Source organism: Moschus berezovskii, chromosome 24 (assembly GCF_049115385.1).
Source record: "Moschus berezovskii isolate FMDL1 chromosome 24, NW_MosBer_1.0, whole genome shotgun sequence".
Classification (NCBI taxonomy): Eukaryota; Metazoa; Chordata; class Mammalia; order Artiodactyla; family Moschidae; genus Moschus; species Moschus berezovskii.
The window spans coordinates 50,700,062-50,726,014 of record NC_142483.1 but is presented as its reverse complement, the minus strand read 5'-3'; the positions used below and the strand labels follow the sequence as shown (position 1 = coordinate 50,726,014).

The following is a 25,953-nucleotide window of genomic DNA, read 5'->3' as shown; positions in this document are numbered from 1 at the left end:
AATAAAGCAGAAGTAGATATTTTTCTGGAACTCTCTTGCTTTTTTGGAGATACAACAGATGTTGGCAATTTGATCTCTGGTTCCTCTCCCTTTTCTAAGTCCTCTCCCAATTTCTAAATCCCTTGAACATCTGGAAGTTCATGGTTCATGTACTGTTGAAGCCTGGCTTGGAGAATTTTGAGCATTACTTTACCAGCGTGTGAGATGAGTGCAATTGTGCAGTAGTTTGAGCATTCTTTGGCATTGCCTTTCTTTGGGATTGGAATGAAGATTGACCTTTTCCAGTCCTGTGGCCACTGCTGAGTTTTCCAAATTTGCTGGCATATTGAGGGCAGCACTTTGACAGCATCTCTTTTAGTATTTGAAATAGCTCAACCGGAATTCCATCACCTCCACTAGCTTTGCTCATAGTGACGCTTCATAAGGCCCGCTTGACTTCGCATTCCAGGATGTCTGGCTCTAGGTGAGTGATCACATCATCATGATTATCTGGGTCGTGAAGATCTTTTTTGTGTAGTTCCGTGTATTCTTGCCACCTCTTCTTAATATCTTCTGCTTCTGTTAGGTCCATACCATTTCTTTCCTTTATTGAGCCCATCTTTGCATGAAATGTTCCCTTGGCATCTCTAATTTTCTTGAAGAGATCTCTAGTCTTTCCCATTCTGATGTTTTCCTCTATTTCTTTGCATTGATCACTGAGGAAGGCTTTCTTATCTCTTCTTGCTATTCTTTGGAACTCTGCATTCAAATGGGTATATCTTTCCTTTTCTCCTTTGCCTTCCAAAACATTATTAAGGCTTCAACTTTATTTTATATTCAACTATTTTGTTGTTTAAAATTTTGAGGCCTTACTCTTCCTGTTTTTTGTCTTGGTTGAGTTTCTTAAGGTAACTTCTGCACATTCCTTCTATCATGTGTTGATTTTTCTGGTTCATCTTTTAGAAGGTATGTGCGTGTTGGAATTCTAAGTTGTAAGCAACAGGACTCAGTCCAGCTAGTTAAGCTGAAAAGGGATCTGTTAATGAATAAATAGTTGGTGACTTAACAGAATTTAAAGGAGGGCCTGAAAGTCTGGGCTGATGACTCTGCTCAGCCAAGCTGGGGGACGGCACTAAGAACGTTGCCGCCGCCTCAGTTTGGCACACTGCATCTCGCATGCACAGCTCTTGTGTATGACTGCAGGAAGCTCTGTGTCTCCACGCTCACCAGCTGACAAGCTTTATTAATTTTGCATGTCTGTTTTCTCATACCACCCATATATGACTCAGAGTCTCATGTGGGTATGTTCACCGGGCGAGCTCAGGTCACCTGCCCTAGATGAAAAGAAGACTAGGTTGGTGAGTTTTTGGAGTTCAGACTTAAGTACTTATAAGAGCTTTTTAGAAAAAGAGTTTATTTAACTTTTGTCACATTTTGTTGATGTTTTCCCCTCCTCCCAATTAAACTATTCCTTTTGACTTCTGCTTCTGACATAAAAATCTATTTTCTTCAGCTCTTAGTTCCCCAATCAGAGGACTGTGAGATTTGCAGTTCCCTGCAGTGGAAGTGAGGAATTTTAACCTCTGGACCGCCAGGGAAGTCCCCCAAATCATTTAAATCTTTAAAAAAGCTTAAGTATAAACTAAAGGTCTGACTGGTTTTGTTCCCCCATATGGATGGCCATTTGTCCCAGCACCATTTACTGAATGTTTGTGTTGATTAGAAATGTTAGACTTAATTGTACACTGCATATGTATGTGTGTGTATGTGTGTACACTGTTTCTTGTGACCTCTCTGTTCCAACATAGACACGGCAGCATACGCTGACTTGACAGATGGACGAACCATTTGTTCATTCATTTATTTTAACAAATATTTACCAAGTGCTTTTTATTTATGTAGTTCTGTACAGACTACAGAAGGGTAAGACATCAAGACGTTATTTTTTTGTGTAGAAGGGTTAAGGCCTATCTTGTTATGGATGAGAGGGCATCTTGAAGTGTTGGTTTTATATTTTTAGGACTGTTTTTAGCTCACCTTAGAGTGGACCTCAGGCTCTAGTTTCAATTTGGAGCTTCTTGTTTAAATTTTATCCTACGGGTTTTTGTACTAAGGATTGTAGGAGTCTTGCAGTCCTTCATAGAACTAATGGACTGGCATCTCAGTACTGGACTGTGGTGTGCACAGTATTCAAAACCCTTGACTAGAGACATATTTACCTCCACAGTTAATTATATTGAATATTAGAGCTGGAAGGCACTTTCACAATTGAATTGACAAACTTACTTTTAATGAACTTGGAATAATTTTGATTTATAGGAAAGCTGCAAAGATAGTATAGAAAGTTTTCATACACTTCTCACCTGGTTTCAGTCTCCCCTAATAAAATAATTTTCTCATCACAACCTTATTTGGAGGTTTATTTTAGCACTCAGAAGGTTAATTTAGTGAAGGTCATATCATAGTTCAAGTTGGTGGCAGACTTAGACCAAGGACCCAGTGGATAGCCTGGGTCTGCTAGCTGATAAGGTTTCATTTACCTTTTTCTGTTTTTCATGTACTTACTCTTTTCCTTCCTTTTACTGGGTTCTTTGGGCCTGGACTGTGAGAACGGACTGTGTAGTATGTAGTGTGCTCACAGTGTAGTCTTTCTAATTTGTGCAATAATCTTTTAATCTAGGCTTCCTCCAGTTCTTCAACACCAACGAGAACCAGGAGCAGGACGTCTTCATTTACAGAGTCACTTGATGAGGGTACGCCGAACAGAGAGGTAAGTTTAGAATTTCTTCCTTAATAAACTTACAAGAAGCTTATTATGCTTCTGTTTATAAGAAAATGGGAATTTTTTTTTTGACATGTCAATTATTTAATTCCTAGGTCTTTTTTTAGTAACTATTTTTTGCTAATAGTAATTTTGCTTTTATAAAGTGTGTTTTCTTTATATATCTTAATTTGAGAGGATAATGTACTTTGCCTTTAATATTTGAAATTTTCAGAATGATGTGATAACAATTTGTTCAGCATTATGTGGGGAGAAGTCCTATCTTTCAGGTTCGTGATTGGAAACAGTGAAGTAACTACTGATTCCAAGTGACATGCAGCTGGCACCATAGCTCAGATTAGATTTTTTCCAACATTTTTTCTTTCTGTGAAGGATTGTAAGAGTCCCAGAAGTACAGAAAATAGGATAAAACAAAGTGCACAAATCAGTGAATTTTTATGAAGTGAATCCCCACGTACCACCATCCAGGTCAAGAAGAGGAAAACTGCTAGGACTGTAGTGCTTCTTCCCTCCCCTCCAAAAGGGTACCATCATCCTGCTGTTTTGATATATGCTGCTGCTGCTGCTGCTGCTTTTAAATAGTACCTCTTAAGTATGCTTTCAATCGTAAACATTATAGTTAAACCTGTGGGTTGCCTAATTTTTGGCTATTTTAAATTATGCTGCTGTGAAGATTATTGTACATTTCTTTTTCTATGTACTTATAGGACGAGAACCACTGGATTAAAGTGTGTATGTAGTTTTAACACTTTAGAAGCTAATGCCTATTGTTTTTTTCAGGATAGTTGTAGAACTTTACCTTCCTACCAGGAGTTTATGAAAGTTGTCTTTAATTTCAGCTATTCTGGTGGGTATGTAATGTTCTCTTGTTGTAGTTTTAATTTGCATTTCTCTGATGACTGATAAGATTGAACATTTTTCATCTGAATATTTCATCTAATGGGATTGAGCATTTTTCATCTGTGTATTGATAAATTCTTTTGTGAAGTGCTTATTTCAGGCTCTTGCTCATTTTTCTGTTGGCTTATCTTTGTTTTATTGATTTGTAGGAGTTCTTTTTTATACAGTATGGATAGCAGTTTTTTTAATTGGATATATGCCTTGTAGATATCCAATTCCTTTCTGTCCCTTGCCTTTTATTCTCTTAATGGTGTCCTTTGAATAGAAGTTCTTAGTTGTAGTCCAATTTATCAATATTTTATGTATTTCATTTATTACCGTATTCTTTTCTTATCCTTGAGAGTATTTTCCTGTATTATCCTGTTTTACCTTTCACATTTGAATCTATACTCCGTTTGGAAATGAGTTTTTAAAGTATGGTATGAGGTAGGGATCAAGTTTCACTCCCACCATTCTCCCCCTGTAGCTATCCAGTTGTTTCATTCTTTCCACACTGCTCTCCTGTGCTATCAGAAATTGTGTCCATATTTGAGTGGATTTGTTTCTGGACTGGATTTTTTCTGTTCTTCTGTTTGCTTTTTCTTTGACTTGTTCCCGCACTGTCTTCATAACTATTTTATATTAAATCTTGCCTTCAGTGTAGAGCAGGTCTACCCTGTCTTGGTTTTAAAATCAAAATTTTTAGATTGCTGGCTTAAACAACAGATACTTATTTCTCAGATTTCTGGAGGCTGGGCAGCCCAAGATCAAGGTGCCAACAGATTGAGTGTCTGTCTGGTGAGGGCCCCCTTCCTGAGACGCACACAGCCATCTTTTCATTATGTCCTGGCATAACTTTTCTTTATTGCCTGCACCTAGGGGAAATGGAGGAGTAGGGAGGCCACTCCCTTTGTCTTTCACTTTTCGTGAGGGCAGTAATCTCATCATAGAGGTCCCACTCTTTTTAACCTCATCTAACTAATTTCTCCCAAAGGCTCTGCCTCCGAGTACCATCACCAGATATCACTGGGGTTTAGGGCCCAAACATTCACTCCATAGCACTGCCACCTTGTTCTTCTGGAATGCCTTAGTTATTCCTGTACCTTCCCATATAAATTTCATGTAAATTTTAGAGTCAGATTTTCAAGTCTTACAAAAGCAAACTCAAAACACAACACTGACAACAACAAAAAAGCACATGTACAGAGAATTTAATTGGGATTGCACTGATTCTATAGATTAGTTTGGAAAAAGTTTCAGTATTATGAATCCAATTTTATAATCTTTTCAATATTTTAAGTAGTGTTGGACTGAGCATTGTATGTAATGCATAATTTGCAATGCTATTATTCTGTAGGATAGATTTCTAAGAATGGGATTGCTAGGTCATAGGGTGTATGCAAATTTAAAAATTGTAAAGATTTTTTTTCCAAACTGCCTTGATGAGGATTACTTTAAAGCATAATTTTTGAAAACCATTATTTAGTAGATGTTGATAGCAAAATAAAAACTTCATAGTAGTTTTTGCATTGAAAGTTAATAGTATACTGTGTCCTTAGTGTATATATTTAAATAATCTGACAAAGTTATATACGAGTATAAAGTATATGCATACTTTCTTTGTGATCTTATTTTCTTATGCATTATTTACAGTATTGCGTTTTTTTAACTTTAAGATTTAAAGTTAATGTTTTTGAATTTAGTTGATATGTGAAACCAGTTTGAATGAAAGCTAGAGTGCTGAGCAGCAGAAACACTTTTTGCAGTCAGTGTTAATGGCGTCATTCCTACACTTAGTATATTGGTTGATATTATGGTATATTGGCTTACATACAGTTGAAACAATGAAAACAACTTGTTGATTGCTACTATTGCTTTTTATTTTTAAGATTTGTTTTTTTCTAGGATGCTTTAAAACCTTTAAACTGAATGTATCTTTACAAAATAATCCTTTCTGAAAGGTGGTTTCAGCATTCTTTTACAGCAGGCTAAGTAAGCTAAAGGTTCCCCATATTCCAGTACTAAAGCTCCTGTGCTTACAGGTATAGTTTAGGAAATGGTTTCTGGTTGACAGCCAAAGCAATATCATCACTTCGTCTCCTTGTTTTTTAAGCATTTTTTTTCTTAAGCATTTTTAAACAACTCTGAAAAATGTTTTTGATCACAAAGTGAAATGTAAACCTTAGTTCAATTATTTTGAAATAAATAAGGGACTTTTAAATTTCATGATCAAGATACTGATTAAAAGGACGTTACATAAAATTATCTTTTTAAGTCACCAGCTCTCTCCCACACTTCCTGGGTTTTTCATTTTGTTAAACCTCTGAGGTGAAGGTCTGTCAGTGATGGGATCCTCACTTTTAGTGTAAAGTTTCCTTTTAGCAAAATGTGGAAGTTTAATTCAAAATACAAATATTTGTCCATCTCTCCAGGAGGTACATAAAGTCTGTGTTATCTAGAAAGCTTGAGAAGTAGAATGGTTTCATTACGTTGATTTTCTGGTCAAGTAAATGTTTTGCCTTTTCTCAGCTATTGAGGAAAATCCTAATATGTCTGGTGTCCCATGTTAGTAAGTATTTTATTAAATCTAAATAAGTCTGTCTTTGGTAGCAGTGCCTCAGGCTTCCTTGTTGTTGTTTTGTGACTAAGTCGTGTATGACTCTTTGTGACCCCATGGAGTGTAGGTAGCCTGCCAGGCTCCACTGCCCATGGGATTTCCCAGGCAAGAATACTGAAGTGGGTTCTCATTTCCTTTTCCAGGGGATCTTCCCGACCCAGGGATCGAAGCTGTGTCTCTTGGATTGGTAGGCAGTGAGCCACCTAGGAAGCCCCAGGCTTCCTTATAGGGGTGTAAAAATCATCTGTATGGTTGTAGACATTGAAGGCAAAGGGGAGTAGGTTGATGTGCCCTGACATGGAGATCTGTGGGGCTCTGGGACTCTCATCCTGCACAGACGGTGAATCTGTCCAGTTGGCCTGATACTCTCTCCTGGGGCTCCTAGGCCCAGCCTCAGTACCCTCAGCACAGGCTTCCTTCCCCTTTGTGTTGCTTGAGTTGAATCTTTGCCTCTGGAGCTGGGTGCCTTTGAGCAGTTAAGAGTGTAGGATCATGTAAAGGGCTATCTAGGCAAATGAACTACCTGTCCTCCTGCCCTCTGCTCCACTCTGATTTTTCTTTTTACTGACATAAAATTCCTATACCATAAAATTTACCATTTTTAAAGTGAACTAAAGGTGGCATTTATTACATTCACAGTATTGTGCATCCATCACACCTATCTAGTTCCATGACATTTTCATTATGCTAAAGGAAACTGCTTACTCATTAAGCAGTCATTCTCCCCTTCTCCCAGCGCCCGGTGACCGCTGATGTGGATTACCTCTTCTAGATATTTCACATAAGTGGATGCACACAATACGACTTTTTGCATTTGGTTTCTTTCACTTAGCATCATGTTTTCAAGGTGCATCTGTATTGCAACATGTGTAACTCCTGCATTCCTTTTCAGGCTCAGTCTGAAGACTTTCCTAAGAAAATGAGAACAGGTGTGTTTGTTTGGAGTAATACCTGGAATAGATGAGTGAAAAGGGGGTGGCTTTTGGAACTGTCTGGCTTTCCTGGCTGAAGAATCTTTGAAAGTTAACTTTTCAGTGACTTAGATTTTCTCATGTGTTGGATGGGAATAGCAGTGCCTTCCTTTTGGGACTGTGGGGATAGCCAGTAACATAGCACATTCCTATCCTCACATGGTGCTGTGCACGTGGTGGGTGCTTACTGAGTTGTTACTGGGAGCAGCCTGGGTCTCTGCTTAGGTCCCGTCAAGAGGGGAGGGAAACAGATGAAGCCTCACGTGGATTAGGGCCCCATGGATGTTACCTCTCTCTCTCTCTCTGCCTGCTGAACTTTTAAAGGAATGAAATTTCCACTTTCTTGCCTACCCTGCTCTCTGGTTTGTTGTCTTCTGGAGGTACTTCCTCATAGATGGGGGTCAAAGTAGGCATCTCTGTTCTTTTCCTAGGAACTCGTCTGTTTACATTTTTCATATTTTAAAATTAATCTTTAGAAATCGGTTTATTTTCATATATATTTTTCTTTTGGCTAAAAATGACACATAGAAAGAAATAACGATTTTAGTATTTCAGTTGTTTTGACGGATTCTGTTCTGTGAGTAGATGTCTGTTCACATATCCTGTATGCTCTTTTGCTTCCCTACATGCAGCACGAGCCTGGAGTAGTAAAAGGGTCCTAGGAGTCCATCCCTACATGCTGTGTGGCTTTAGGCAGCTTCCTTTAACTCCTCAGAGCCTCAGCTTTAAATTGTGGTAAAATGAATATCCATTCTCACAGGGTTCTTGTGAGGGGAAAGTGAATTCAGAAATATGAAAATACTTGTCATTTGTATATCACACACAAAAGATCATTATTGTATAGAAAAGAAAAAGCTTTATCTGTACTTACCACCTCTTGAACAGCACAGACAGGACATTTTATATTAAGAGTGACACTGTAGGGAAAGAAATGATGAAGCATCAGGCTGCTTTGGACTAAATGCTTTGTATTTCCAGAAAATTTTCACTGTTTCATGTGATGACCTCTAACAGGGATTCCTGATACTCTCAGCTTTTGACAGTTCCTAAGCATTTTTTTGAAATTTATTCTCTGTTTCGGGGCTTCTGAAGGTGTTGTTCTTTAGGAATTATTAAGAATTATCTTCCAAGTGATGGGTGAAATATTTCTTCGTAAGTTTGGAATTAATTTTGCCCCTAAATGGATTAACTTTCAAAGCTGGATATGCTTTTTCTTTGTTAGACTGTTAGATTATAACCTACCTACCCTCTGTCAGTTAATCAAAATAGAAGATATGCCTGTTAGATTGCCTTTGATATCTATTCAGTTCTCATATTTCTTCTTTTGCTCTAATGATAAAAGATGAATTAAATTAATAGGTTTCCTGATATTAAGCCAGTTGGTCATTCCTTAAATCAATTCTACTGGTCAGAGTGCATTATTAATATCCTGTTGTTGTCTGATACTTATTTTATTTACATTTCCTCTGACTCTGTCTGTAAAGAGATTTATACTTTTCTTTTTGTGCCATCCTTATCAGATTTAAGTAATTGGAAACTTTCTATTTTCTCTTTCTTTTCCCTCTCCTCCTTCATGTATTTAGGTCTTTATTTTTTTCAAAAAATTTCATGGTTTTCACAGCTTAAGTTTTCTACTTTTGTTAAAATTTGTTCACAAATATTTTATTCTTTTTAATGTTAATATACATTGAGTTATTTTCTTAATTTCATTTTCAGTTTTCTTGTTATTCTACAGAAAAAAATAGGATTTTTATAAATTATTGCTAATCTTGTTATCCTATAACCTTGCTGAACTCATTTATTAGTTCTATGATTCCTTTAGTGGATTTTAATATTTCTTTATAGAAGATCACATCATCTGGAGATAGAGGTAGTTTTATATCTTCCCTTAATCTGCTGTCTTTTATTACATTTTCTTGCCTAATTTCCCTGGCTAGAACCTTCAGTTGAACAGTGAAAGCAGACATACTTGTCTCTCAGAGGGAAGGCATTCGGTCTTTTTGTTGTTGAGTATGATGCTAACATGATGTTTAGTATATTCCCTTTCTCATGTTGAGGAAATTCCCTTCTTTTCCTAGTTGGTTGAATGTTCTTACCATCAAGCAGTGTTGGATTTTGTCAGATGCCTTCTTTGCATCTTGAGGTTGACATGTGACCTTGTCCTTTACTCTGTTGGTATGATGTATTGTCTTATCTGGTTTTGGGTGTTAAACCAGCCCTGTATAGGATAAGTTCCACTTGTTCATGGTGTTTAATTTTATATTGCTGGGTTTGCTAGGTTTTTTTTTTTTTTTAAGGATTTTTTTTTGTCTGTATTCATAAGGGATATTGGTCTGTTGGTCTGCAGTATTTTGGTGTCAGGAAAATATTGGTCTCATAAAATGCATTGAGAAGTGTTCCCTCATATATATATATATACACACACACACAGATATGTATATGTGTGTGTGTGTATATATGTTTTAAGGTTAGCATTAAATCTCTAAATATTTGGTATGATTTACTAATGACGCCATCTGCTCCTGGGCTTCTCTTTGTGAGAATCATTTTGAGAGCTCGTCCAGTCCCGTCACCTTCCGTCGCTCTGTGAGAGCTTCTGTCTCCTGCGCCAGCCTTGTGCTGTATGTCAGCCATGTTGTTCCGTCTGTCGGCATGCAGTTATTTATAGTATTGCCTTGCAATCCTTTTTATTTTGTAAACGCAGTAGTAATTTTCCCTCTTTCATCCCTCATATTCGTACTATGAGTCTTCTGTCTTTATTTTTCTCTGTTAAACAAATGATGAACCAGTTGGTTCCATTCTCTTGCTGAGTGTACTGAGCATCCTCAGGATTGCAGTGGCAAGCTGATCTTTTTTTTTTTTAACTGGGGTAGCAGGCTGATCTTTGATGACTTATTTTTCTTGAGTCTCGGGTGCCCTGAGACTTTACCAGAAATTCCTTGAACCTGTGTTGCTACTTTCCCAGTTTTCTGGCTTGATACGTGGGTTTGTTTTTTCTTTTAGTTTTTACCATCTTTATGTACCCTTGGTCTTTTCAGTGCTAATTAGAGCTAAGGAACATTAGACACCTTGTTCTTTTTTTGCTGTCTTTTCTGTTTAAAGGTTGTATGTTTTTATGTTTAGTAAAGTTACCCATATAGACAAAATCAGGCAATAATTTATGATCTTGGATTTGATCAAAATGATTTAACCTCAGTCTGTACTGCATATTTTCTCATATACTGCTATAGTGGATTTTTTTTCTTGTATTTTCTGAGTGTATTATGTACCTAATGTATACATTATTGCAAATAAGAATGAAATAAATTTGACTCAAAAAAGTAACTTGTTGCTACAACAGCTATATATAACAGTATTTGGAAAGATAGAAACAGGGCCTCTTCTCTTCACAGTGGAGCTACGAGAAGATTCTAAACTTTTTGGAAGTTCCCTGGCTGTCCAGTGGTTAGGACTCCCCGCTTTCACTCTCGGGGCCAAGTTCAGTCCCTTGCTGGGAAACTGAAATCCCACAAGCCATGCGGTGTGACAAAAAAATAAAACCCCAAAGCTTTTTAGGGTCTCTCTCCTAAAAGAGGATAGAGTAGTACATAGGGGATACTGATCATGACATACAGTGGATGCTGGCTAGCAGATGCCGTAGGGCTGGCATTGGGACTTCATTTTCTCTTTGAACGCTGGCTGAGAAGGACGGGAAGGGTTCTGTGGTGCCAGAATTTGTTTCAGTGCTATAGGCCAGAGGCTAAAGTGGGGCTCACGGCACTCATGAAAGGCAGCTGAGAAAAGCTTTTCCCAGCTGATGCCTAGAGCTCTCTGTGACCCATTGTGAGAAGCTGCTGTCTCTAGGGAGGCTTTGTAACCAAGAACTAAACCATACCTCACATGAGCTTAGTGACTGAGTCTGTGATAACCTTTGTGTTGCCATGGGGCTGGAAACCCAAACTGGGACCCGGGGAGTCAGATTGACTGGATAAGGAAGGATGAGCACAGAAGAAAGGGGAAGGGTAATGCTTTCCTGAAAAGGAGCCTGTAAATGAAAATGCTAAAATAAATGCTAAGAAGACAACCAGTAAAAACAGAAATTGGGATGTATCAACTTATTCCAGGTGAAATTAAAATAGTTAAAAGGGCAGTCTGAACAAGACTTTGAAAAACGAGTATCTTCGGTAAGGTAAATGAAGTAATAATAATTTCCTGTAAAAGAACAGAAAATTGTGGGCAGAAAAAAAAAAAAAAAAAAGCAGGCCCAAAAATGGGCTAGGTAGAGAAAAATAATTAGAAATGCAGTTTTGTTACTTGTGTGTGTTTGTGTAACCCCCACCATCAATAAGTTCATTTTAATTATAATTTCTTACACATCTAAATCATGATAGTATTTGGTATAATACGATATAGTATACAGTTTATGAAAGAAAATTATGCAGATGAGAATGTATATCAAAAGAGCTATCAATAGTATAATAGATCTTATCCTTAAAACTTATTATAAATTTGTTTTAAAAATTTCTGCTATATGTATAGGAGAAGATTATTTGTGTATGAGTACAAATAAATGATTAAAGTTTTGTGTGTTTATCTGCCCCATAAATTTCCATGCTGTCTTTTTCTGTCTACAGACATGAGCAGCTCAGTATTTAAGACTGTGTTCTTTACTATGAGTTGTTCTTATTGGTGTAGACTTTAATGCTGAATTGCCAGGTGTGCTGTGCGCTAGCGTGCCTGTTGCATACATCATTTGTCTGTCGATAAGCAAGTTGTTTAAAGTTGAGTTTTGAGGTCCAGAACAGCTCACCTCATCTCCCTGAACTTTCCCAGGAAGTACTATTTCTGTGGGTGGAGTGGCGGCGGCAGTGGTTGTGCGAGGCAGCTGGAGTGTTGTGCGTGCTTGTGGGATGAGAACTTTGCAACATGCCCTTATGATTTGTTTTTCATCCTTTATTTTATTTTTGTGCCTCTGCTCATTACCCTGAATGAGACAGCTCCTAGCCGGGATGATAGCAGAGCCTGCTTTTCTCTCTGAGTATACTGTCTTTGCTTTGGACTCCTCCAAGCAGCCTAAAACCCAGACTGAGAGTGTGGTGAGTCCTTCCACCGCTTTCTGCATTCCCTGTGTGGGGAGCAGAGTAATTTGGTCCTTCTAGAAGCATATCTCATGTTGCTTTTCACTGACCACCTCTTGAAGCATCTTCAGTGCTGTGCTGCTAACCTTGCTCTAAAAAAATCAGAGCGTAAACAGCTGAGTTCTGATGGCTGGTGTGTGTTTTGCTAGCTTTTTAACAGCAACAAAATTTAACACTGTTTTCATTAATATAGCGAAGAATACTTTCACTTGGTATGAACTCTTTAAGTTTTCCTCCCTAGGGAATGTTTGCTCATTAACTAAAAGAGGTATGTATTGCTAGGAATCTCTGTTCTACTAATGGTAGGAGGCCAAGAATATTTTGAGATGTGACTCACATTTTTAGAAATGAAAAAAATCATTGTATATAAATCCATAATTAAGCCATATTGAGTAGGCAGGTGGAGTCTACTGTAACAAGTCAGTTGCATCTTATTTTGAGAGACTACCAGTTTTCTGTGTATTAAACATATGAAAAGAAAAAATTACCTCTTTATCTTTCAGCTGACTGAATTCATACAATTTTGAATCTTGTGTATAATTCCACTTTGAGTTAGAAGTTTGATTGCCAAGTAAGGATAGCTTTTGCCAAGTAAAAAGTTTGATTGCCAAGTAAGGATAGCTTTTGGTGTTAGAATGAACACCAACTGAGCTGGGACTGAGGTTTTTTTTAAACAATAAGAGTTGGTTTAATTTATTAAGCAGCTGGTGATGAAATTAGAACATTTCTGCACTTACTCATGGGGCTTCCCACTTGGCTCAGTGATAAAGAATACGCCTGCCAATGCAGGAGATGCAAGAGACACAGGTTCGATCCCTGGGTTGGAAAGATCCTTGGAGGAAATGGCAACCCACTTCAGTATTCTTGCCTGGAAAATTTCACGGACAGAGGAGCCTGGCGGTCTGTAGTCCATGGGGTCTCAAAGAGCCAAACACAACTGAACGACTAAGCACGCACTCACATACTTATTCATGTAGCCGGCAAAGACTTGGTCTGCATGTGGCCAGTAGCAATCCTATATTACCTTCCTTCTAAACTTGGTTTTAGGAAAGAAAGCAGCTGAGAGTTCTTGTGATGCCTTAGCTTGGCTCTCAGGAATAGAGGTCTTTTCTTGGTTCTGGGCTACCAGTTACACCTTACTGTTTTCAGTCCTGAGAGGGAGACAGGAGTTCCAGTTAGAGATAACTTGCCAACATATTTTAAAAATATAAAATGATATTACACTTCATGTAGTAGTAATGGAGGCTTGACCAAAAAAAAAAAGACCTTCTTCTAGGTCCACTTCCATAAGCACATAAAACAATCCGTATTGAATGCCTATCCTATTGCGCAAAAATGCTAATAATTTTAAAATGAAAGCTTTAGAAAGATTTAAAATATGGTAAGTAGGCTAAAAGTCTGTGATAATCTTATTTAAATTTTCGTTTGTTTCTTCAGGTAATAGTGTCTCCTCACATAAAACCATGGTATAACCTTAGAGCAGTTAAAAGTGATTGTTGAAAGATGTAACAAATCATAATTGAAGACAAATCTGGCAGGGAACCTGTGTGTGCTTTTAAATTAAATGCACTTTGGAAACATTTTCTTGTTATCTAAGAATTGCCTCCAGGAGACAGTGTTGGTGACCGTTGAGTATTGACATGTGTTGAGCTAGTTCTTTGGGCTTCTGTAGGCCGGGAGCCATTCAGAAGTCTTCTTGCACTGAAGGGGGGGGCTGCATAAGGGGTTAAGAAGCAATCCCTGAGCCTCTACTATCAGTCAGGCATATTGTAGGGTTCTTGCTCTCTGAGCATTTATAGTTTAGTATTGAGACAAAAATGTCAAAATACACTTAACAATTCAAAAGAATTAAGGCTTTGTAGAAGAAAATACAAGCATAGGAAATGTGTTAGTCCCTCAGGCCAACCATTGGAGGCTTCACAAAATAAGAGGCATTTGAAAGTTGAAAGATGAGAAAGAATTTGCAGGGCAGAAATGAAGAAGGCATTATACATAGTGACAATATCTGTAATTTTTGTTTCTAGAGATTCCTAATTTAAATTTTCATGGTCACATAGTTCCATACTTTCTTTACTTGTCTTGCATTTATTCAAATCTATAGTATTTTTTGCAATTACTCACTCAAAGTCTGACTCTTTGCGACCCCATGAACTGGGGCTTTCCAGGCACCTCTGTCCATGGGATTCTCCAGGCAAGAATACTGGAGTGGGTAGCCAGTTTCTTCTCCAGGGGATCTTCCCAACCCAGGGGTCGAACCTGGATCTCCCGCATTGTGGACAGATTCTTTACTGTCTGAGCTACCAGGGGAGCCTGATATATAGTATAGCAAGTAAATATTGGTACAGGAAAGAAAAGTTTTTAAACATTATGTTGTTTGTTTGGTAGAGTGGTATTTCGAACAGTTGTAGAATAGCTGTTTTTGTATGGATCACAATAATGTGCCAGGTTTTTTTTACTACATAAAATAGAATATCTTATGGAGCCCTCTTGTTTGCTTTCTCCATAATTTAACAGTCAGTTACTTTCCTTTTTTTCCCTTGATAAATAAAATTCATTTAATTTAATTTGTTAAAGTTCTGGTCTTGAGTAAACATCTTTTTAATATTCTATGCAACTAAATATGAAGTATACATAAAGCATTTTTACTGCACATAGACAGTTACTTTTCAATTGCCTGGCAGAGAGACTTACTGATCTCTGTGAAATATGTCTTTTATTTTAGAGTGTGTAGTGTAGGATATTTTTAGGGCTGGAAAGCATTAATTATAATGTTGTACAAATGTATGCCATGTATCCAGCTTCTAATTTTTTGAAATGGCAGAGAAGAGGAAGATAAAAGTTAATTCTTATATTCCCCTAACCGTTCTCCCCTATGTAAGTTTAAGGAGGTGTCTTGGACTGATAAAATATGATAGCTTTTTTTATGTTAGAGGGACAAGGTATTTAAAATGAGGGAAAAATTAAAACATACAGCAAGAGTGGATATAGCAGTAAAAATTGCATAAGATTTCTTGTCCTTCCCCCAATATCCATTGTCCAGTGTCAGCAAATACTAACTCATGGCTATCTTATACCATCCCCTCACACCTCCCTAACCATACCCCTCCCGCCCTCATCACATGCAGATACCCCTCTCCCCCATCCCCATGGGATTATTTGAAGCAAATTTCAGAAATCTTCCCTACCTATTTTGGTATATATTTCTAAGAGTAAGACTAAAACTACATAATCATAGTACATTTATCACAGCTAAAATTAATTATTTCATAGTTCAGTTCAGTCGCTCAGTCGTGTCCGACTCTCTGCGACCCCATGAATCACAGCATGTCAGGCCTCCCTGTCCATCACCAACTCCTGGAGTTCACTGAAACTCATGTCCAGAGTCGGTGATGCCATCCAGCCATCTCATTCTCTGTCGTCCCCTTCTCCTCCCGCCCCCAGTATCAAATACCTAATGAGAGTTCAGAAATTTGAGAACACTTTTGCAAAGTTTCGTGCCTTCCCCACTTGTATTTAAGAATAAGAAGAGTCATATATTTGACCTTTTCTTGGTTAGCCCTAGAGGTTGTAGGAGAATGTACTTTTTAAGCACCAAGTTACTGAAACATAGTGGCTAGTATTTGGTTGAATGCTTTTGTTTAAAACATGGACGTTATTTTATCATGAGCTGCTTCTATAGGTTTAATTTTAGTTAGACACTTAGTGTATTATGAATAGTGTAGAATTTTGAATCTCGAAGAATATCTAACCTTATGGAACTCACACAGGTTTGATGTAATAAGTAGAATGATGTGTAACTTAGAACATTTGTCATACCAACAGAACACGACAAAAAACTTTGGTTTGTGGAAGAAATTATTTTTAATTTTAAGTTTTTCTGAAAACTGTCCTACCAATTTCATTTAGACTGATGGCTTTAAATGAACGAGGCATTTCCATTTCTTATTAGGAAGATATTTTTCAGAGCTTAGCCTGAATAACTTTAAATAGTATTTAATTGTAAGGAACAATTGACATTACTTCCTCTGGATAGTTTTCTACTTGAATGAGTTTTGCTGATTGAATTCCTGATGTTAATTTTGTGTTGAGGGAAAAAACTGGGGTGATTGTAATGGGGAGAGGCATGTGATTAGTTTGAAATAAATTTTGCTACATACTAATCTTTGCTATTTAGTTACAGATAAAATAGCATAATGAATTTTCTAAAATACTTACCATACTAGTTTTGCCTTGCATGAAAAAATTCTAATAAGTGAACAGTTACTAATTCTGTTTAATAGATAAGTGTGTCTAATAGGTTTTGGTACTTGGCCTTTGTTCCTAACAGTTTTAAAACTTTAGTTTTCTGATCCTCTCTTTACAGTGTTTCTTTGTTTTTCTTAGAATGCGTCTTTCCAAGCCACAAAATCTCCCGACAGTGTTAATGGAAGTGAACCCACAACTCCTCAGGTTTGTTTTAAATGTTATTTAAAAGAAAGAGCAAGTCATTTCAGTGTCAGTCAATCTATATTATTATCATTTGACTTTACAATGGAACAGTGATGTCCGAACACTTGATGCAGTATGTATGGTAAATCCAAGTTTGTTGATGGTTTCTTGGAAAAAGTTTAAAGTGAAAGTAATATATGTATATATATACAGCAGTCTTGTAAGCTTCCATAATTGCTTATTTAAAAACCTAATGGCACTGAAGATAAAACTTTGAAAAAAAGACTGACTTTATAGTTGTAAAAGATGAGGAGTACGTCATACGGAAAGACATGTTGAGTTATGTATTTTAGAAGGGGGATGTGAAGAAAATGACATTTCTTTTAAAGTTTGTTCTAATGCAGAATATCTTATTACTAGCAAATTAAGTTTATCTTTGACTTTAAAAAGTTATTTGGAGAGTGGGACTCATGTAACCTCCTTTTGACTCCTTCCAGAAAAGAAAGAAATTCATTAAAAAAATCTTAGTGATAGCAGTGTCTGAGATGAACATTTATTATCTTTGGCTTTACTGACGATTATTCATCATTAACCTGGCTTTTCTCAACAGTGTCTAGTGTAGGGCAGTAACATTTCTGATTCTGTGGACCTGGAGCACAAACATAGGCAGTTTCTCAACAATCTGATTTATGAACTAAATCATGTAGACTAAACATTCTGAAGTATTGTCTAGCTTCCCAAACTCCATGAACAGGTTACCTGTGAGCTGAGAACCTCATTCTTTTCAGGGAGGCCAGTCAGATTCTGGGCCAAGTCCCTGGGCCTTGAAACATCTCCAATTAATCCCAAGTCCTTTTACAAATACATAATTTCTTGTAAGTGCCTTGAGGGAGGGGTAGAATATTGGGAGGCATCAGTCTAAATGTTACTGGACAGATCCAGTGATCTTTAAGGAATATTAATCAGAAAATATTATTTAGAATGCTTATTCTATTGTAGAATAGTCCAAACAGACTGATTATAATTATGAATGCAAAAACTAGAATGAATAACAACCAATGTTTTGATCAAATTCAGGAGAGACTTAAGTTTTGATTAAGGTGAGGAATGAACTTGTGTGATATTCAGAGAGTTAGTTGTGTTTATTGCATTTACTGTGTCTCAGGTGTTGTTAATCATTGTATGTACGTGATCTCATTTAATTCTTGTTACAAGGAGACACCTCCACTCGAGAGTCTGTTTGCTTTTATACAAATTTCTGACAGGTTAGTTGTTGGTTGCTGTTAGCAAATTAGGAACAATGGATATCCCTGAAGCAGGTAGGATGCTTACTGTTATTGGGAGCAGGAAATCAGAGTTGACATCAGGGTAGAAGAGATGGTGAAAAGCAAGCCCAAGAGTTTATATGTAGCTGCTTGCGACCCCCTTACTACTGGGTAGATCATCCTCTGTAAATCAGTAGATTTTGGCACACAGTTTGTGGCAGAGAGGTCATTAAAAAGGGTTACTCACTGTCCTTATCTAAAAAAGCAGAAAAATATAGTATACCCTTTTCAAAAAAATGTCTGTTATACTTAACAGTAGTTAACTCTTCAGTTTAATTCGGTTCACAAAATTCAGGTAATTGGTACAACACATTCAGCTAATCAAAATGACTCTTCATTCATAAGTTGACATTTTACCTTAGACAGACTTAAAAAAACTCAGATATTTGAAATAATTAGTGTGTGCCACCATGTAATAGAGAAAAATATAGTTTGTAAAACAAGTATATATGAGCATTCATCCTTATCTGAGAAGCTGTGAAATAGTTTTATTAGATTATAGTTTTAGTGTTTTGGAAGTTTAGGATAACTTTAGGATCTAGTTCAGTTCAGTTCAGTTCAGTAGTACTACCCTCTTATTGTGTAGATGAGATATTAGGCAAGAAACCTTAGATTACTTGCCCAGAGATCAGTGACTAGTTATTGATTTTGGGATTATCATAGATTGACAAAAACATCAGTCTCCCCAGCTGTCATTTTTTTGCCATGTATTGCCTCATTTAAATTTATATGCTGTTAAAATGAGATATAGAGAACAGACTAGTGGTTGCCAGAGGTGAGGAGGGTGGGGGCATGGCGAAATAGGCAAAGGGATTGAGAGCTACAGACTTCCAGCTATAAAATAAATGTCATAGGGATGTGTAATGTACAGCACTGGAAGCAGAGTCAGTAACATTGTAGTAACTTTGGTGCATAATCTGTAAAAATATCTAATCAGTATGTTTCATGCCTGAAGTGAACTTATTGTAAGTCAACTAAACTTCAATAAAAACAACAAAAGCAAATAACAACTGAGTTTCACTAAATTCAATAGAGCAAAACATAGGAATTTAAATGGCCATTCTCATATGCTGTTTTTTTTTTTTTAGGTTGTGGGAAAAAGTCTGGTTTGGAAAATCATTAATGTTTTAAAAAGAAATTATAGTAGTTAAATTAAATTTTGAAATTTTCATTGCTGTTTTTGAATACTGCTGAAAGTGAAAGACTGCTTTTAATTTTATTTTCAATAGTTATGAAAAATTTCCAACGTACAAAAAGTTGAAAGAACTTTATAAAGTGAACATATATGTACCTAACACCTCAATTCTGTCACTGATGCTTTACCATACTCTTTTTTCTGTCCATATATATTCATTTCTCTATTTGTACCTCAATCTATTTTATTTTTTTGATGCCTTTCAAAGTTGTAGGCCACAATACTAATGTTTTAGTATGCATACCATTATCTAGAGATCAGTGTTTGTAATTTCTTTTTTGAAGTAAATGTTATATAAAATGAAATGTACAAGCCTCAAATGTGCATTGACTGAGTTTTGACAGTTGTATGTGCCAAACCCAGCCACAGGTTATGGAAGATTATCATCACCCGAGAAAGTTCCCTTGTGGTGCTCCTTTCAGAGGCAGCCTGGTTTAATTTTTTTCCACCATATGACAGATTCAGTTCAGTTCAGTCACTCAGTCGTGTCTGACTCTTTGTGACCCCATGAATCGTAGCACGCCAGGCCTCCCTGTCCATCACCAACTCCCGGAGTTCACTCAAACTCATGTCCACTGAGTCGGTGATGCCATCCAGCCAGCTCATTCTCTGCTGTCCCCTTCTCCTCCCGCCCCCAATCCTTCCCAGCATCAGAGTCTTTTTCCAGTGATTCAGCTCGTCGCATGAGGTGGCCAAAGTATTGGAGTTTCAGCTTTAGCATCAGTCCTTCCAATGAACACCCAGGACTGATCTCCTTTAGAATGGACTGGTTGGATCTCCTTGCAGTCCAAGGGACTCTCAAGAGTCTTCTCCAGCACCACAGTTCAAAAGCATCAGTTCTTCGGCAGATTATGACAGATTAGTTTTGCTTATTTTAGATTTTCATGTAAGTGACCTCATAGAGTATACTCTGTTCTGTGGAAGGCTTCTTTCACGCAGCACAGTGTTTTTGGAATCTCATCCTTGTTGTAGTTATCAGTAGTTTGTTTCTTTCTGTTGTTGTGTAGTGTTTCTATAGGAATATTCTGTAGGTATTCACCTATTGATGGACACCTGGGTTGTTTGCAGTTTTCTATTATGAATAAAGCTTATGAATGTTATTGTAGAGCGTTACTGATGTTGTATTAATGCTTTCCCATGATTTCTAGAATAAGATACACTATATATAAAAAATGATATGTATCATTTTGATCAATCATTGAGTATTTCAAGTTTTCCCATTAGATCATCATTATCATTTTGTTAGGTTAAGGTTCAGCTGAACAAATGTGTACTAAGCACCTACTGTGGAAAGCACTGAGGCAAGACTACAGAAATAGAGAATGTGGATCCTGTCCTAAAAGAGTATAAAGTTTGGGATGAGGGTGTGTGTGCAGTGGATACGATGTAGGAAAACATATTTAGTGCTTCCTATACGAGACACTATTTTAAATGTTTTTGCCCATTTAGTCCTCGTAACAATCTACTAGAGTAGTTTTTTTTTTTTTTAATAGATGAGGAAATTGAAACAGAGGTCTTAAAGTTAATAAGAAGTAAAGCTGGAATTCAAATCAGGAAGTCTGTTCTTAACCACTGTGCTGTATTATCTCTGTAGTTGTTTTAAGGCATAAACAGTTGTTACATCAGCGAGTAAGTAACTCGTTTAGATAGAAGTCAGAATGCACAGTGTATGCTCCAGGAATGATCCTGGTAAAGTGCTTAGCCATTAAGACAGGCAGTTTCTGATGGGAGAAATCCTAGACGTTTGAGCTCACTTTTGAAGGGTGTCTGGGTTTCCATATGCATGGAAACTTTGGGCGATAGTACAGAGGCACACAGACAATGCATTTGTTCAGGAAACAGGAAGTTACCTATTGGAACTTAAGTTTCTGATATGTGGAGGGGTGATTTTACAAAGAAATGGGTCTTGGGAAGTGGAAATCTTGAACATAAGTGAAGGATTTTGATCTATTAAGTGAGAGTTCAAATTAAGAACTGGAATGAAATGAACCGAATTATATTTTAGGAAGAAATCCTAAAAATCCTAGTGACTGTGTGACACAGTGGCAGACTGGTAGGTAAGAGATTTGAGGCAGGAGAACAGAAGGCTGCTACAGATATCCAGCTAGTGGAGGATAAAGGTCTGAACAGCAACACTGTTGGGGAAATAGGGAGGAGGAATGAAAACAGGGTCAAATGGGTGAGGCAGAAAGGAGTCAAAAAGTAACTCTGTGTTCATTTATTTTTACTTATACATTTCTCCTTCTCTAATCCCTATCAGCTTTTTAAAAAATGAGTTATAAATCAATGAATGTCTTTGGTACCAGGAACCTGACAGTAGTTGGAGCCAGTGGGAGCTGAGTTTTTCACGTAGCAGAAATGCTGCTGCTGCTGCTGAGTCGCTTCAGTCATGTCCGACTCTGTGCGACCCCATAGACGGCAGCACATCAGGCTCCCCTGTCCCTGGGATTCTCCGGGCAAGAACACTGGAGTGGGATGCCATTGCTTTCTCCGGCAGAAACTCTGGAGACAAGTTATTAGAGACGCTTTTCCCTTTGACCTCTTGTCCTGCCCTCCGTTTTCCTTCTCATTCTCATCACTGCCTTTCACCTTCACAGTTCCAAGTTTGGCCTCCAGGAAATACATCTCCATTCTCAAGAGGACAAAAGACACATTCCTTTTTATCAGGAAAATAATATTTCTTCTAGAAGGTTCCATCGTGGTTTTTGGCTGCACTGTGTGGCTTGTGGGACCTTAGTTCTCTGACCAGGGACTGAACCCAGGCCCCCACAGTTAAAGTTTGGAGTCTTAACCACTGGACTGCCAGAAAACCCCGGAAGGTCCCATCCTTTAGAGTCCCACTCAGTAGTATCCATTATTAGCTGAGCTTTGGCACACAGCCCACTCGTGGCTGAACCAGAGTCTGGGAAAAGCTAATTTTATTATTTTAAATTTATATTTTTAATAATTTTTTTAGTTCTTTTGGGTCTTTGTTGGTGCTGGGTCTTTGTTGCTGTGTGGGCTTTGCTCTAGTTGTGGTGAGTGGGGGCTACCCTCTAGTTGGTGCGGCTTCTCATTGCCATGCCTTCTCCTGTCGCACAGCACAGGCTCTCGGGCACCCAAGCTCAGTAGTTGCTGCTCCCAGACTCCAGAGCACAGGCTTAATAGGGGCATAGCTTAGTTGCTTGGAGGCTTGTGGATCCTTTGGATCAGGGAACAAACCAGTGTCTCCTGCATTGGCAGGTGGATTCTTTATCACTGAACCACCAGGGAAGCCCAGAGCTAATTTGAAACATCCTTTAATTGAAATGTAATGTATCACATTATAATATCTACATACAGAAAAGTATCATGTATTCCATATACAGTTTTCTGAATCTTCACAAACCAAACACAGCTTTGTAACCAGCACCTAAAATCAAGAAAGAGAAATTACCAGCTTCCCAGAAACCATTGTGTTCCTTTCTGTTCTCCTCTCACACCAGGGGCGGGGGTAAATGCTGTTGTGGCTTCTAACACTGTTGATTAATTTTGCCTGTTTCTGAGTTTATGTAAATAGAATCAGAAGTGGCTATTCTTTTTTGTCTGGCTTCTTTTGTTTAATATTGTTAGTGTTAGTGAGATTCATGTATATTCTTGTTTCTGGCTATTCATCTTTAATTCTTGTTGCTGTCTAGTATTCTGTTAATGATCAGACAACAGTTGATTTTTCCTGTTTGTTATTGATGAGCATCAACAGTGGTTTCAGGTTTGGCACTGTTTTGAACAGTGCTGCTATAAGATTCTAGTGCATGTTCTTTTGTTGAACATAATTATACATTTGTAGTGCATGTCTTCTGTTGAACATAATTATACATTTGTACTGGATATATAGGAAGTGAAAGTTGCTCAGTCGTGTCCAGCTCTTTGTGACCCCATGGACTCTATAGTCCATGGAATTCTCCAGGCCAGACTACTGGAGCAAGTAGCCTTTCTTTTCTGCAGGGGATCTTCCCCACGGAGGGATTTAACCCAGGTTTCCTGCATTGCAGGCGGATTCTTTATTAGCTGAGCCACAAGGGAAGCCCAAGAATACTGGAGTGGGTAGCCTATTCCTTCTCTAGCGGATCAAACTACTGGTCCACAGAGTACGCATGTGTTTAGTTTTAGTGTTAATAAATGCTAGTAATTTTCCAAAATGGATGGCTTTATATCCTCACCAATACTTGGAGTTTTCCATAGTTGTAATTTTAGCCATCCTAGTGGATCTGTGGTAGTGTCTCATTGTGGTTTTTTAGTTCGTATTTGAGAAGGTGAATGTTTTACCTGGCTGTATTGTTAGCCTGAACGAAACTGGCGTCTGGTGGAAAGGAAGAAGGGAGGATTAGATATCTATTGATAGATAGTGTTGGATATCTGGTGATGACAGCTCAAGCCAGTCATGGCGCGAAGTGCTTCACATGTACTCATGTAATACTCCTCACAGGCGCCCTGGGAGGTGAGTGCTGCTTTCCCCAGTTTAGTTATGAAGAAACAGAGGCATGGAGGGTCAGTGTAACTTGCCTAAGGTCATATTGCTGGTCAGGGAAGGAAGGAAGACTTGAACCCATGAAGTCTGGCTGCAGAGCCTGTGCTCTGAGCTACTGCATCGTAGAGCCAGAAGAGTCTGCCACATAAGCTTGAGTAAGGTTCTTAAGTGAGAGTTTGTCTTAGTCTTCTTTCTCTAATACTGATAATCAATGTTTATTGCATATTTGCTACATTATAAGCAATTTGCGTGTACATGTTAACTCATTCAGTCCTTGTGGCATCCTTATGAGGTGGGAGAGTTGGACTGTGAAGAAAGCTGATCGCCGAAGAATCGATGCTTTTGAACTGTGGTGTTGGAGAAGACTCTTGAAGAGTCCCTTATACTGCAAGGAGATCCAACCAGTCCATTCTAGAGGAGATCAATCCTGGATGTTCATTGGAGGGACTGATGCTAAAGCTGAAGCTGCAATACTTTGGCCACCTCATGCGACGAGTTGACTCACTGGAAAAGACTCTGATGCTGGGAAAGGTTGGGGGCTGGAGGAGAAGGGGACGACGGAGAATGAGATGGCTGGATGGCATCACCGACTCAATGGACATGAGTTTGAGTGAACTCCGGGAGTTGGTGATGGACAGGGAGGCCTGGCGTGCTGTGATTCATGGGGTCGCGGAGAGTCAGACACGACTGAGCGACTGAACTGAACTGAACTGAACTGAGTATTATTATTACCATCATTATTATTTTTGTCATCCCTATTTTAGAGAGGTCGAAACAAGACTCGTGAGGTTAAGTAACTTCACTCATGTCTTGAACATTGATTGTGGTGGAACCAGGGCTGATCACTGTTTCTGATATGAGGCTTGCTGATCCACGAAGAGGGGCTTGAGCTCAGGCTCTCACTGCCCTTCATGATTTTGTAACGCTTACGTCTATTCCCTGTAGACAGTGGTAAGTAGAGCAGAGCCGAACGTCACCAGTCAGCTCTGCCTTGTGGTCTCTTACTGAGCAAAATGGGTTCACTCTGTGTTACCTGCCCTCTGCCTGAAAAGAGTGATAAGGACTCTGTGCCTCCAGGCAGACTCCAGGTTCAGCCACACACTTCACACCTCACAGTACATATCCCCATTTGAGGTCCGGCGTGTCCACTGTGGTATTGTTGGCCCCTGCTTCCAAGGATCTCATTTTAGTGGATGAATCTCACAGCACACAGGTGAAAGCATGGCTTCCTTCTTTTGTGCAGATGGGCAAACTGAAGGGAAGTGACTTAGTGAAGGTCATTCCACTGCTCAGTGACAGACCTGGGACCTACACCCTAGTCCTCTGACGCAAGGTCCAGAGCCTTTTCAGAAATAACTGGGCATCTCTTGTTTTTCAGCAAACAATATATTGTGTAAAATGTCAGGAATGAAGTTAAATGTGCTAGAGCTTTTAACAGATTCTTGCTGGTGATTAGGGAATAATAGAAGTCTAAATGTGTATTTTAACCCCCATGTTCTGTTGCGTTTTGGTTGTAGTCAAGTGACACGCAGTCTTTTGCACAGAAGCTCCAACTCCGGGTGCCGTCTGTGGAGTCTTTGTTTCGGAGTCCAGTAAAGGAATCTCTAGTCCGATCTTCCTCTAAAGACTCTTTGGTACGCACGTCTTCTAGAGAATCCCTGAATCGGTTCGACCTGGACTCTTCTGCTGCCTTCTTTGATCCACCCTCTGATATGGAGAGTGAGACTGAAGACTCACTTGGGAATTTAGACAGTCTCAGCAAAGAGCAGCTGATCCAATGGTTGCGGAGGACGGAACGAAGGTTGAATGGCTACAAAGGAAAATATTGTGAGGTAGGGGCATGACTTTTTTTTGCTAGTATGAAAATTTCCTCCTCGTGTTCTCTAATTCATGTTACGGCATGGTCTTTACGCCTGTCGTTGGCTAAACTGTTGATTTCCTAGCTCCGCTGGATCCTGGTGGTAAGTAGTGTGTGGCGGTGTCTAGTTAAAGACCTTCAGTGGTGCTGAGGCCCTTTGGCCAGGACTCAAACTGTTGCCGGTGGCCTTCTGATCCTCACACTGCTCTTTCTCCACCCCGCTCTGCTCCTCATTCAGTTAGGGTGAGGTGGGCCCAAGAACGTCCATTTCTATTAATAGCAGGCTCCAGGTGACGCTGTTTATGAGACTGATCTG

At 38.5% G+C, this 25,953-nt stretch overlaps 1 protein-coding gene across 4 annotated transcripts in view; it reads left to right on the top strand.

Moving 5' to 3' along the window:
• The window catches only part of GOLGA4 (golgin A4), a 107,252-nt gene that overhangs the window by 13,056 nt on the left and 68,243 nt on the right, over window positions 1-25,953 (top strand). For 3 of the 4 annotated variants that reach the window (XM_055414659.2, XM_055414658.2, XM_055414656.2), the window contains exons 2-5: window positions 2,660-2,749; window positions 12,205-12,303; window positions 16,729-16,794; window positions 25,297-25,611. In XM_055414659.2, coding sequence (XP_055270634.2) covers window positions 2,660-2,749; window positions 12,205-12,303; window positions 16,729-16,794; window positions 25,297-25,611 — 570 coding nt within the window. The remainder of the gene's footprint in view (window positions 1-2,659; window positions 2,750-12,204; window positions 12,304-16,728; window positions 16,795-25,296; window positions 25,612-25,953) is intronic. The other variant, XM_055414660.2, reaches the window with a different exon arrangement.